Here is a 13,932-nt window from a genome sequence, read left to right as displayed (position 1 = left end):
GAACTCTGAGTTGGCATTGGTTCACCACAGCTTTTCCTGTGATGGAAGGTGGGCGTTATTCATCACTCATGTTCATTTAATGCTATAACATTTGAAAATGCAGTAGTTTAATTCTAAAGTAATGGATTTGCACAACTGAACAGAATAGTACTGAAGCACATGTCCATGCAGTCTTTCTCCCCAAGAAGCACCACACAAGGAACACTACAGATAAAGGAACCGGCATATATCATTAGGGGTACAGTGGAAGGAACGTGGCTGCATTTGAGGCCCAGTGACCTCCGGCAGAAATGGGTGCGGGGCTGAGTTCAGATTGGAAGCATAGGCACTTGGTAGAAAGCAACAGACCATTTAATAATGGTAGCAAAGAGGAAGCCAGGCCACCCAGTTTCTGAAAAGAGATAGCTTACTGTTATCCAAAGTAACCGAATATTAGAAAACAACCCAAAGGAGCTGAATAATTCGATTCAGACCCCACCCTGCTGCACTGCCTGCTCTGGGCACTGTGTGCAGCAGGTGGACACCCGGGCGTAGCCAGTCTTAGCCGATGTCTTGTAAGTGTAAAAATACAAGGTTTTGAAGACTTAGTGTGAAAAAAGAAGGTAAAATATCTTATTAATAACCTGTTTTGATTGCCTGTTGAAAAGATCATGTTCTTGACATATAGTAGGTTAAATGGAATATGTTATTAAAATGGAATTCACCCATTTCTATTTATTTATTTTTAGAAATTTTAAAGGAACATGTACAGCTTGCATTTTCATTTCTGCTAGACAGTTGTGCTCAGTAGAAAGTAATTTGCTTGACTCAAGAACCAGCACCTTTGGAGGCGTTGAGAAAATATCTGGATTCTTGTTGTAATTCATTATAGAGGTTTTATTTCTCATGCTGCAGTTAGTAATTTTACTCCTTTTACAGATATGTGCTACTTTATTTTAATTAATTTAAATGGTTGTTGAAAGGATTCCTAGGACTCCACCATTTATAGGCAAAGCGTACAAAGCAGTGTCTCAGGTGCAGGCCTCATGGCCTCGGACACTCGGAGGCCATCCCTGGCCCACGTGGCCACCTGTGTAGGAGGAGGCCCAGCACCTTCTTCGGGGGGGGGGGGTTTCTGTGAGATGGGCACGTAAGCACGTTCTGTCTACGTCATCTGCCTCAACCTGGCTGGTGTGGCTGCCCAGATGCGACCAAAATCAGGTGCGAGTCATAACGCCGGTCATGATTCCTGCCAAGTGCTGGCAGACTGGCGCATCCTGCCCCTAAATAAGCAGCAGCCCATGGGGGCAGACATCACCTACCTCGGCCATAGCGTTGGCCCCGGGTCAGTAGCAAGGCCCAGGCAGCTCCAGAGCTCAGATTGGGGTTAACTCATGCCGGACTATATTGAATAAGAATGGTCATCTAGAAACATTGTAGTGGTACTTCAGAATAATAAGGGTGTATAGAAAATTCCAGATTCTACCAGAGGAATCCCCTACTTGGGAAACAGAATGACATTTACATCAAACTTTTCATCAGCAATGCTGGATGCAGGACAACACTGGAACAGCATCTTCTCAGGGCTCAGGAAAGTGAGTTGTACCGCAGAAGTCTTCCAGACAGACTACCAATCATGAAGACTGGGAATGAAGGTGTCTTTAGAGAAATAAGGGTGTAGAACGTTAATCCCACAGGCTGTCTTTAAGAAAACAGGAGACATAATAGAACAGATCCGTGAACCCAGAAAGAAGTGCTGTAGGGATGCAGGCGGCCACAGGTCACCACCGTGCTGTGGTCTCCGTGCAGCCCCCGTGCACCTCTCCTCCATCTTCTTGGTCTCTTCAAGCTGTGACCACCATTTAATCCAGCTCTGCCTTTTCCACACCTGCCCTCATTCTGACTGGTCTCCCTCTGAACTTGGGACCTGTGTGCCGCCCAGCTGCATCTGCCCCTCTCCTCCGTCTCTACGCTTCTGACTCTGAAAGGACTGTGTGTCAGTCTGAGGGCTTCCCTTCTTTCAGACACTTAGAATCATCTGTTGCTCCTCCTTTGCTTACGCCCTACACCCAGTACGTTAGCCGGTCCTGCCACACGGTCCCCAGATGCACCTAGAATCCACCCACTTCATCTGACCCCTACTGCGACACCTTCTTCGAGCCACATGGTCTCCTGACATCCCGCTGTCCCCCTGGAACCCCTGAGTCTGTTCACAGCCCAGCAGCCAGGTGACCCTATGAAAATGAAAGCCAGAGCGTGTCACTCCTCAACTCAGAACCTTCCTGTGGCTTCCTGTCTCATGTAGGGTGAACGTTCAGGTCCTTCAGAAGCCCCTGACTCTCCTCTCCCTGTCGCGCCCCATGACCTTCTCTCCTCCAGCTCGCTCCCTTTGACTTTCAGCTTCCTGCGCCGTTTCTCTAACATGCCAGTCTTGTAATCAGTCATTTGCTCAAAACCTCCAGCAACTCCCCATTTCTCTCAGAGGAAAGCCAGATTCCTTCAGCAGCCTACGAGGACCTACAGGATCTGGCTCTTTGTGGCCTGTTCTTATTTCCAGTGACTGCCCTCGTTCCCTCGGCCTCTCAGCCCCAGAGAGCTCCCTCTCTGCCACCTTTTCTATTGCCCATCACCCCATTTTGATGATGATTTGTCCTTGCTGAGATTGTCTTGTTTCTTGATTTGTTTGCTCTTTTATTCTCTGCTTTCTTCCCGTAGACCGTAAGCTCTGTGACAGCAGGGGCCTTTCTGCCTCCTGGTATTGTCCCCGGCATCTTCAGCAGGGCCTAGCAGGCACACAGACTGGTGCTTGACAGAGCCCCATTTTAGTAACTACACGAATCCTAGATGAAATGGAGTACTTCTGATAGAAATGTAAATTAGGAACATTGGTTGCAGAAGTAGAAAGTAGTAGACTGATGACCGTAAAAGAAATTGAATTGATAATCAGAGATTACACCTATTGAAAACCATACCTGTCCTTACTGATAACTTCTGTCAGACCTTCATTCCTACCTTGTTACTATTTTCCTTAAATCACAGGGTCTAGAATAATCCATTTTATACCCAGACACCAAATCTGGGCAAGTACCATATAATGCTGCTAAAGATTAAGTTGCAGTTGAGTTGTTGGACAATATTCTTGTCACCTTCAAAGTTATCTTCAAGTTTATTAACAGGCCCAGTGCCCTTTCCTGACTACGTAGTACACTGCGAGGTTTCAGTGCTCGTCGTGAGCCTCTAGAGGAAGGTGATGTAATTACCTGAACCTGCAAGAGGAAGTGAACACAAGAAATTCAGTCCTGTAGTTTGCTAAAAGGTGAATGGAGTTGGTTGGATTAGGACTAACTATTGTAACCAAGCTGGTAGTAGGAAGAATAACAGTAGAGAGAAGCATTCTGATCAATTTAAAATCGGCTTGCTGACCAGAGTGGGCAGACACGTGAACAGTGTGGGATTCTCTGAGTTTGTGGGAGTTAGGAGCTCTGTGAACAGTGCTGTGCTAAGAATGGCTAGTGGCCGTAGGGGAAGGCAGCCAGCAGGCAGTTTTCCCTGAGTTCAGCCCAGAGGGCTGCCTGGGGAACTCAGTGTGTGGTAGTCCCGTGGTCTCCAGTGTTCACTGCTAGGTGGTGTCACAGATGCCTTATGTGTGTCTCAAACGTAAACTTTTTCTGTCTGATAGAGGATCGGGTGAATGTGCATTTAAAAGCTCGAACACTGATTATGGTTTTTCAGATAACTTTGGTGCAGGAAAGGACTACAGAGATTTTAGTTAAATTATTCCTTTAATGGAGGGAGAGTATCATCCAGGAAGAAACTAGAAAGAAAATCCTTAAGGAAAAAAACAGACTCAAAAGCAGTGTTAAGAAGAATATGAGACAGTAAGAGCATGAGAAAGAATTCTCTTATCACTAGATGCTTAGAGATGGCGATTGTGGTAGAGAGAAGAATGGCCCTTAAAGAGGTCCACATCCTAATCTAGAACCTGTGTATATGTGACCTTCCATGGCAGAAGGGACTTTGAAGATGTTACCGAGATGAAGATGACCTTGAGATGGGGGAGATGAGGAGCCGCAGACCTTTACTGGCTGTGGTCCGAGGGAGGGGACTGCGGATGAAGGGTTGGCTGCAGTGCAGACGCACAGAGGGGCCTCTAGCAGCTGGAGAAGGCCGGCCGAGAGCTTCCAGAAAGCAGCACATCCCTTCCAACACCTGGATTTTAGCCCAGTGAGACCCATTTCAGATTTGGGATCTTCCAGAATGGAGAAGTATACGTTTGTGTTCTTTTAAGCCCCTCCGTGTGTGGTTATTGGTTACAGCAGCAGTAGGGAGCAGATAGACACAGGCGTGCTTTGTCTTGGCCGAGTTGGGGCCGACTTCTGCGTGAGTGCTGAGCCGACAGAAGGGCTGCGCTCATGTTGGAGAGCAGGGTGTGGATCTCCACGCCTTCTTTGTGGTACAGAAAGACCTGCACAGGAGGAGCCGAGGACAGTAACAGCTGTCGGTTTCCTTACTGTGAGGAGCATCTGAAAGAGAGACGCAGAAAAATAACGGCTGGATGTTGTAACAAACAGATCAGTAGTGATGAGTGCACTTGTAACTCCTGGGGGGAAGTAGAGACACGAGCACTGTTCACAACACAGTGTGTGGTTTTAGATCTCTCTCAGAATAAAGACATCTTGCAAATCACTGTGAGAAGACAGCTAGACACAGCAAGTATCTCTTGTTATCTTGTTGCCACCTTCCCCACAGACTGTTCATGCTCACCTCTCTCCTTCTAGATTAAGGCTTTGGAGGCTAAGGGTGCTGTCTTACCACCAGATGTAGGCTAGATGCAAATGACCAAAAGAGTGAGTGAACATTCAAGAGTGGATGAACATGAAGGAATGGTTTGCAGGATTTCTTTCTACCAGTGGAAAGGTCATTATTTCTTTCTAGAGCATAGTCTGAAAGATAAGTGACCAAGTGGAACCAAGCAGAATCATAAAAAGAACTTTTAGAAATGAAAGTACAGTGTCATCTCACTAGTATATAATGAGGGAAATGTAAATTATAATAATGAAATGCCCCCCCTTCTATGGTCCGTCACATCGATAAACACTTTAAGATTAATTTTACCCAGCATTGGCATGAGGTGAAGGACAGTCTCTAACATTGTGTGCCAAGTATAATTGGTATAGTTTCCCTGGTGGCCATACTTCCAAAACGTCACATTTTAAAGTAGCTTTTGACCCAGTGCGTCTGTTTCTAAGCAGTGCTGCTGCATGTGTACGATGCCAGCTAGAAGCTCGTTCATAGCAGAATTGCGTGCACCTCCACTTCCCTTTCTCCCCCGGAGCAAGGAAGCTGACAAGACAATAACTGTCCCCCCGTAGTAGAATGGCTCTGAGGCCACGTGCTCTGTTCCTGATGAGATGGGAGCCTCGTGTACACACTGGCTAGTGTCTTTTCATCCTCAAGAAGAATTCTTTTCCTGCGAATATCTCATGTGAAAATTAATCAGGAAAATTATATATTTCCAAATTCTGGGATATGATACAGATGAGTAAAGGGATAGTTCAGAGTAGCAAAGTGTAGGTTTATATACTGTAGGGTAGGATTGTCCTGGGACATCAAACCAGGATGAGAAATTTAAATGTAATTCAGCTGCCATTAGTGGCAAATTATAAAGCCTTGTCCTGTTATCTCCCTAGAGATCTTTTTCTGAATGTACGTCTTCCAGAAATAATACATGCATACTTTTCCATATGGTAGTACTGTTGGGTTTGGGTTTTTTTTTTTTTTTTTTTTTTGAGTATGCATTCCTTACTAAATACCTAGTCCTCAAAGTTATTTTTCAGTTATGCAGAACCAACTATTTGGTTCTCAAAATTATTTAAGTTACTGAGTGTATGTACTGAGCTTCAAATATAGAAGTCCTTGTGTATTCATAATCTTGGCCACCATTCAAACTGAGTCAGCAGTGAGATATTCAGGAGTTCTAGAGAAACAGGACAGAACACAGTATGGAAGCATAAAGAAAAAGCAAAACGTGAAATAAAGGGAAATGTCTGTGTGTTTATTGCTTTTAATTTTTTAGTGGAAAGTGAAAGTTGCTACCTTGTTTAATGAGGAGGTCCTGCAGGATGGGAACTCTTTGTTCAACAGAACCCAACCTGAGGTCACACTGGGTGTCTTCAGGTGGCGTGATCAAGTGAATGGACTAAAACTGTATCTATCCCATAAAACTCCAGATTGGGAGCCTGCCTTTCCCCTGGGCTCCACAGCTCTGGACTAAGCGTCCGTACACTTGCCTCTCTGCAGGTAGGCATCTGTGTGCCCATTCCTTGAGAGGTCATGAAGATAACCTTTGCTAGGGGTCATCAGGGAGGGCATCCAGAAAGGGTGGGATTTCCCTCAGACTGTGGATGGTACATCAACAGTAAGAAACTGTTTGTCCCCGAAGGATAGACCTGCTGAGACAGAGGGTTGGGGACAGATGTGAACATAGACTTCGGCCCTAACAGCAGAGAGGCAGCTCTGGAGTCTGTGCTAGCAGGGAGCTGCTGTGGAGTAAAGAGATGTGCTAAAACCCGAGCTTTAGTGAGGGCCACCGGTGTCGGTGTGCTCTCGGTAGTGAATTGGCAGAGCTGGGACAGGAAGACAAAGCGCTTTCATGGGAATTTGAAAGCGGTGCCAGTGCCTGTCCTGTGCAGCTCAGGGATTTGTGTTGTTGGCAAGGAGAAGCTGCAGAAGTTGCCGCTGAAAGAATTACTCGAAATGGCTGTCTCTTCCCCCTAGGCAGATCCCCTGCCCCAGAGCACAAGAGGTGAAGACTAGGGGGCGGGCTGGGTTTCGGCTCCCGCTGCCCCGTGGCTGGGTGCCCTTGGGTAGACACAACCTGCAGCGTCTTTCGTGGTGGCCTGACAGAAATTCTGGGCCTTGAATCAAAAGCCAGGAAGGACATTTATGCTTACTTCAGTTTTACCCAGACATCTGTAGGCTGCACACATCCTTCCTGTCCCACAGAGAGCTCATCTGCCTTTGACTCCTCCAGCCTGTCCTTTGTCCGTGCTTTCTCCCCGATGATGTCACTCTCCCGTGCTTGATACACAACCTTCTCCTGGGATCCAGTAGTCTGAAGGGGAGGCTGACCACGGGCAGGTGATGATGCCTTTAGTGTGGACACACTGGGTCCTTGACAGGTTTTGCATATATAGGACACGTTACTTATCTTTTCTCATGAGTAGGGATAGGAACATTCTTATTATCAACAGCATCATGCCCTAATATAGACATATTTAGTATACGTAGGAACTTTTTAAGATGTGCCTTATATTACAAGTAATATGATGCTTTCAGTTAATTGCTAATTTAAAAAAACAGTGATTTTCTTTAGCAGTCATTTGCATGTTAATAGCAGCCTCATTAAAAATTATGAATGGCCTGAAGTGTTGAGAAGAGTGCAGTGGTTATCATGAGCACACCTTCACGTAAGGGAGCGGATGGTCTCTGCTGTATTCCCCTGTGAGTCTTCCATATGTGCTGCCCATTTACATCCCTGTACGCACGAGACCTCCACAACCGTGAGAGCACAGGTCAAGACTCGGGGTTACGGCTTCCTTGCCCTCGTCCCAGGATAAGCTTCATCTTTGCGAGGCAGCCTTCCCTGCCGCCTTCAACTCTGAACTCATGGGCACGTGTGTCAGGAGCATTAGGTTTGGGGACTATTTTAGATTGCTGCATTGTAAGCGACAGAGAGCTCATAGTAGATTGGGTAGGCCTAGCTTCCAGTAACTTCTCCTACATCATGGATACTATCAGAAGCGTGGCCTTCATTGTATGTTTCTAACTGTGTTTCTTAAGAAATGACATGAAGTTGTAGCCTGGTCTAAACCAGTATGCTGTCCTGGGTTCAGAAAGTGGGACCCCCTCCTTAGGTCTAGTTCTCAGCACGTGACCTCCAGGGGGCGGCCGGAATGCTTGGTCAGGTTTTGGGGGTGCCGCAGAGGTAGAGCTGCAGAAATGCATGTTACGTTTCCGTGCCTCGGTTATCACTAATGAAAAGGGAAGAGCCTCTTGTGTTTTATTCAGAACTCTTCCTTGTTCATAAAAATACTATTTGAGAAAAAAGATTCCTGAGAAAAATGAAGTAATTTATTTAACTTGATACTCTTTTTACCAAAGATTTCTGCTAACTAAAAGAAATGCACATTGCATTAATTTTTAGCATACAGTTGTTTTTTTTCTGTTTGTTTATAACAGTCATTTTTGTGGGGGGTATGTTTTAGGGGATCATTCAGAAGATAGTGGACAGTCACAAAGTAAAGCACGTGGCCTGCTATGGATTTCGCCTCAGTCACCTGCGGTCAGAGGAGGTTCACTGGCTCCATTTGGATATGGGTGTCTCCAATGTGAGGGAGAAGTATGAACTTGCACACCCACCAGAGGAGTGGAAGTAAGATTACATACCTACTTTGGCGTGACTCACACTTGATTTGTTTGCATATTAAATCACACACAAGAGGATGAACGTCTTTGCTTAATTTTCTTACTGATTGTAATTACGACTCCTGTGTAAATAAAATTGGCTGGTAATGATTAACCAGTGATCTCTTCTAGACTTCTGTTCCGTCTGTCTTTGTGGCACCACCGACTCTGGACTGCCTGAGCTTCTCAGGGGTTCTGTGGTGATGGCCTTTGGCTAGTCACACTTCTCTTGTCAGGACTCCTTTGTTTCAGCCTCCGCTCGAAGAGCTCAATTCCTCATTCTTTTCCTTTCTGTCCTGTTAGCATTCTTTTGTGCAGCAGGACTTCCTGAGCCCTGAGGAGACCACATCTAATTATCTCATGAACGGGCAGCACGGCTCGCGAGCCCGGTACGCTCCGGCTCGCCTGAGAGGACTGGGTGTGTACTTGACATTCACGTGCTACAATTAAATGAGGTAGTGACTCGTCCTGACCTTAGTGAGACTGCTGTGACTGAAAGTGAATTAAAAGGATTCTCTACAATTGTCCTTTCTCTGGTTCTCTCCAAAAAATAATAATTTTTTCCACTGTTAAGCAGAGCAACACGTTAGCCGGAAACCATATGTGTAAAACACTAGAGTGTGAGAGGAGGTGAGCCCCGTGCGCAGGCACCCTCGTTTTTGTAGACACAGTCACAGAGACAAAGGTGGTTGTGGATTGGGGACGGTACTCAGTGTTGGTCACTTTCAGTTCAGCACCCAAATCGATTAGAAGACACATTCGAAAAGAAAAACAAACATGTGAAGGTTAATAAATCTCTAGTCAAATGCGATCTTGTCCTAGTTACAGTTTACCAGAGAAATATGCTTGTATTTTCAGCTTTATCAAACAGCTGGAACTGACAAGCTAACAGGATATTCCGTGATAATATAGTTTGGTTGGGTTACATCAATGGCTAGCAGAGATTTGACCTCCAGCTCTTTTGCCAGTCAATCAAATAAGTGTTTAAAAGCCAGGAATACCTAGAAGTTAGTTAAAAATACCTGTAGGTTTTTTTATTCCATACAATTCTATTTCCTTCTTAATTTATATGGACAAGTCAGAGGCACAGTGCATTATGACGGTAGCCCTAGTGCTCAGTAAGATGCGGAGTGTAGACCTCTGCATATACAAGCTCTGTTTCTGTTCTTTTAAGCCAATTTATTTTGCTTGATATCAAGTAAAGGTGAGTGGGCACTACTCTTTTTCATGGAGCCTGAACCCTCAAAAGAAAGGCAAGCATAGACTGGGCGAGGTAGAACTTTGCCACACGCAGTGCTGAACCTGACGCTGACAGAGGTGTGAAGATGCCGCCACTGCTGTATCATCACCGAGTCGTGGCTGGAGCCAGGCGCCAGGCCAGCTGTGCACTCTTTGTACATTTGCAGCCTGTAAAATATGTATGTCACATAGCTCTCCCCAGTCTTATAAGGTGAAGACGGAGGAAACAAGCAACAAACTTGATTTAAGTTCCAATTACGGACAGAGCTCGGGACACAGCTTGACTTGAATGTAGCTGACTTCACGGTGCAGGCTTTTTCAATGAACGTGCCCATCTCAGGAGGACTGCTGCAGTTTTAGCTCCAAGAAGTGGTCTGACAGTGCACTGTCTGCACCAGTGAAGGTGTGTGGACAAGAGGCTGGAGGCACAGGTGGGCCCTGTAGGTGCTTCTGGGAGGGTTAGGCTTTATACTGCCTGTCCATGCATGCCAAAGGAGGCGGAACTTAAAGTGTCAGTAAGAAACAGGAGACTATTCTAAAAAGAACCAAGTAGATTTGAAAAAAGACCAAACACAAGTTCTAGAAACCACTGGATGGATAAAACAGCAAATTAGATATAGCTGAAAAATTAGTAAACAGAAGTGTGGATCTGAGAAAATTTTCCCAAAAGATAGCCCACAGAGATAAACATGTGGTAGGTATGAAAGCACGTTATGTAGCATGAAGAATGAGAAGGTCAACCCATTTCTGGGCAGGGCTCTCAAAGAGAATAGAAAGAAAGAGGAAAAAGAAATACCCCAAAGAGATAATGGCAATAGCTGAGAATTTTCTAGAAGTGGCAAATACCAGAAGTCCTCAGGTATAGGACTAACGTAAGATCCCAAACAGGGTTAATGAAATAAATCTACACTTTGGTGGATTTTAGTCAAATAGTGTACAAAAGAAAAAGAGATGATGCTAAAAGCAACCAGGGAAAAATTCACAGTTCTCCACATTTCTCTCCAAGTGGTGAGAAAAAGTAACTGGCGACCTGTATTTGTTCGTCAGATTCAGTTGCCATTCAAGAGCAGGGTGACAGAGGTACTTTCCTCAGAGAGTTTGCCACCCTACAAACATATTTCAGGAGAAAGAAAAGTGATTTCCGAAGGAGGTTTTCAGATACAGGAAGGAGTACTAGGGAAAAATTTGGGTGGTTCAAAGTAAGCATTGGCTCTAAAAACAAATAATGATAAGAACTGATTTTTTTATATTAAAAAAGTAGAACCCAAATAGTGGATGCATGTCAGAAGAGAGGCTGTCAGAATTGTAGCTCTCAACCACGTTTTAAAATTATGTATTAAAAAAATAAAAAATAAAAAGATTGTATATTAAGACAGCCATGAAACATTAGAAGTAGATTTTAGAAGCTAAATAATATGTGGGTGAGTAGGTGTTAGGGACCCACAGCAAGGAGAGAAGGAAGGGACTGGAAAGCAGGACAAAGAGGAGTCACAGACTAGACTTTGGAAATAAGCTCAAGCAGACTAACAGTAACTGGTCAGAGATTGTTAGTGTGTGATTAAAAAATAGAGTCCAGCTATCTGCTCTTTATGACAGGTATCTAAAACAGTGATGTTGAAGACATTTTTATGTGACTTACAGGAAGAAATATTTTACCTTAAGATGCGGTACACATACACATGTGCGTGTCTCAGAACTATGTACATATAGGTCTACATATGTACTTCACAAAACCATACCCAGCCTCACTAGAACACTGAATTCTAAGGTTTTCATCCAGAGGCATTCTATTCTGTTTAATTTTATTTAGATAGATGGATGGTGGGCAGGTGGATGGATGGATGGGTGGGTGGGTGGATGCATGGATAGAAGGATGGATGGATGGATGGATGGATGGATGGATGGATGGATGGAAAGGTGGGTGGATGGTGGGTGGATGGGTAGATGGATAGAAAGATGGATGGGTAGTGGGTGGATGGGTAGTTAGAGAAGGGGATGGATGGATAGATAGATGGATAGAAGGATGGATGGATAGAAAGATAGATGGATGGGTGTTTGGAGAGATGGATGGATGGGTGTTGGGTAGATGGATGGATAGAAAGTTGGGTGGATGGATAGATACAGAGAAGGATGGATGGATGGATGGATGGATGGATGGATGGATGGATGGAGAGATGGGTGGATGGATAGATAGGAGAAGGATGGATGGATGAATAGAAGAATTTTCCTACCTACTCACCAGGGGGATGAGGGGATTGGTATTGCTTTATTAATATCCTGTTTTAAAAGTTTCAAGACAGAAAAACATTCTTAGGGATATGGAGAACAACCACATAGTAATAAAAGGCTCATTTCACAAGAATTTATGAAGAGTAGAAATAGATGGAACTATTAAACTTGTAAGTTTCTAAAGACATTTCTCAAAATACATAAAGCAAAAATAGTAATAAAAGATTAAAACTTAGCTCTCCTAATAATTAAAAAGAAAACAAACAATAGTAAACAATTTTTAAATTATGATTTTCACTATCCTTTTTAACATGGAAATACAGAGGCCTGCACATGGCAATGTGTTAATCAGTTTGAAAACACATTCCTAAATAGTTCATGGTTCCAAGTAAAACTCCCAGTTTGCTGAGGGTCTGGCTTGCTGCCTTGTTCTATTCCTCCCATGGGCTCCTCCCCTTCGCCCTCCAGTCCACCTTCCTGTAGGAGCTGATGCTGTCAGTCATTTCTTACCTAACAGTGTTCTGTGCTTCACCTCTTGTGTGCCCAACCCTCCTACTTTACTGACCATTCACTGTCTTCTGCTTAGCATTTAAATTTGGGGGCTGCTCCAGTGACCTTTTTTCCTCGTTCTTTTCTCTGTAGACCTGCGTTTGGCATCGAAATCACACTTTCATTCAATAGACCTACAGGAAACCAATAAACCAGTTTTTGCCTAACCAGACAAAAATCCTAAAAGCTGGTAGCTTGCGGAAGCAGTAATAGAAGGAGTGAAAAGCAGTTATACAAGGATTTTTTAAGGTAGAGCTCATAGGACTTGCTGAAAAGTCTTTAAAAGTATACACATCCAGGGAAATATGTAAATCATTTCTGCAGAGGCTTCCAGTAGTTCCTCATCATCCGTGGAGCCAACTCGAGAGTCTTGATCATCTCTCAGCCCCATCTCCTTTTGCTCTCACTCCCCTTCCTGCACTCCGGCGGCTTGCACTCTGACATTTCAGTGTTCCCTTTTCAAAAGTACTGGGTCAGGATCTTCTCTGCCGCCAGCTTTCTTGCCTGGTGAATGGGACAGACTTTTATCTTGGAGAACTTTCCACCTGCTCCACCCTAGCCACATGGCTCTCTTCCTGGTTCTTGAACAAGCCAAGTGTGTATTGCTCCTTGGAGTCTTTGTACCTGCTGGGACTCTGGTGAATGTGCTCCCCTGCTGTTTCCAGCATGGCTTGGACCTCCCATCATTTAGGGCGAGTGCTCTGCTCTCCCCTCTTCCTGTGGTCTTCTCCAACCGTTCTGTCTGTAGGGCCCACTGCCGATCCACTGGATGACTTTTCTCCCACAGGGCCTTGGTCTTACTGTCTGATCTGTGCCTCATTTCTAGCTAGTTGTGCCTGGTAAGTAGTAGGCACCCAGTAAAAACTTTTTAAGTGAGAAGTGAATTAGTGGTGATGAGAGTGTCAAGTAAGAGGAAACACAGTATGGTGGAATAGTAACGTGTATTCTTTACTAGTGTGTGTCCGTTGCAGTGTTTTCACACTAATACATGTTGCTTACTATGTGGAGGGCGTTGTGCGAAGCACTTGGCTTACTTTACCAAAATTAATTCTTATTATGATAGTTTTATCAAGTGGGTGGGTACTCACCTTTTTCCACTTTACTTGTGAGAAACCTGCTGTTCTGAGAGGTTTATTAACAGCTTCTTTGACATCCTACAGCTTCCACTGGTGGAGGGTAGAGAGTGGAGTCCATGTACTCAGCTGTTTCTTGTCTACTCCTGTGTAAAACAGGTACGGACAAGAAATGAACGATTGATAGTGTTTTCTCCTCGCTAGCAGGCGTCTTCTCAGTTCATGGGTGGCTTTGTGAGGGCAGCCGCACGCCTGGCTTTAGTTTTGAGAAGTAAGGTCTTAGTCAAAGGACTCACCAGAATAATTGGATGTCAATCTCCATTCTCGGGAGGTTTTTGAACATAGATTTTTTTTTTTTTTTTTTTTTTTTGGACTCTCTGCTATAGGCTCTGTTGAT

At 44.5% G+C, this 13,932-nt stretch overlaps 2 protein-coding genes across 4 annotated transcripts in view; one reads left to right on the top strand and one right to left on the bottom strand.

The window, feature by feature from the left end:
- Positions 1 to 11,508, top strand: part of LOC125281971 (focal adhesion kinase 1-like) — a 73,689-nt gene extending 62,181 nt beyond the window's left edge. The window contains exon 2 of one of the 2 annotated variants that reach the window (XM_048215883.2): positions 8,247 to 11,508. In XM_048215883.2, the coding sequence (XP_048071840.1) occupies positions 8,247 to 8,417 (171 nt within the window). In that variant the 3' untranslated portion in view covers positions 8,418 to 11,508. The remainder of the gene's footprint in view (positions 1 to 8,246) is intronic. The other variant, XM_057312928.1, reaches the window with a different exon arrangement.
- The window catches only part of LOC125281949 (ral guanine nucleotide dissociation stimulator-like), a 476,760-nt gene that overhangs the window by 257,563 nt on the left and 205,265 nt on the right, over positions 1 to 13,932 (bottom strand). The gene's annotated exons all lie outside the window — the stretch shown is intronic.

This window comes from Ursus arctos, unplaced genomic scaffold (assembly GCF_023065955.2).
Source record: "Ursus arctos isolate Adak ecotype North America unplaced genomic scaffold, UrsArc2.0 scaffold_16, whole genome shotgun sequence".
NCBI classification, from domain to species: Eukaryota; Metazoa; Chordata; class Mammalia; order Carnivora; family Ursidae; genus Ursus; species Ursus arctos.
Note: the sequence above shows the minus strand (reverse complement) of the source record. Positions and strands in the feature narration are given on the sequence as shown.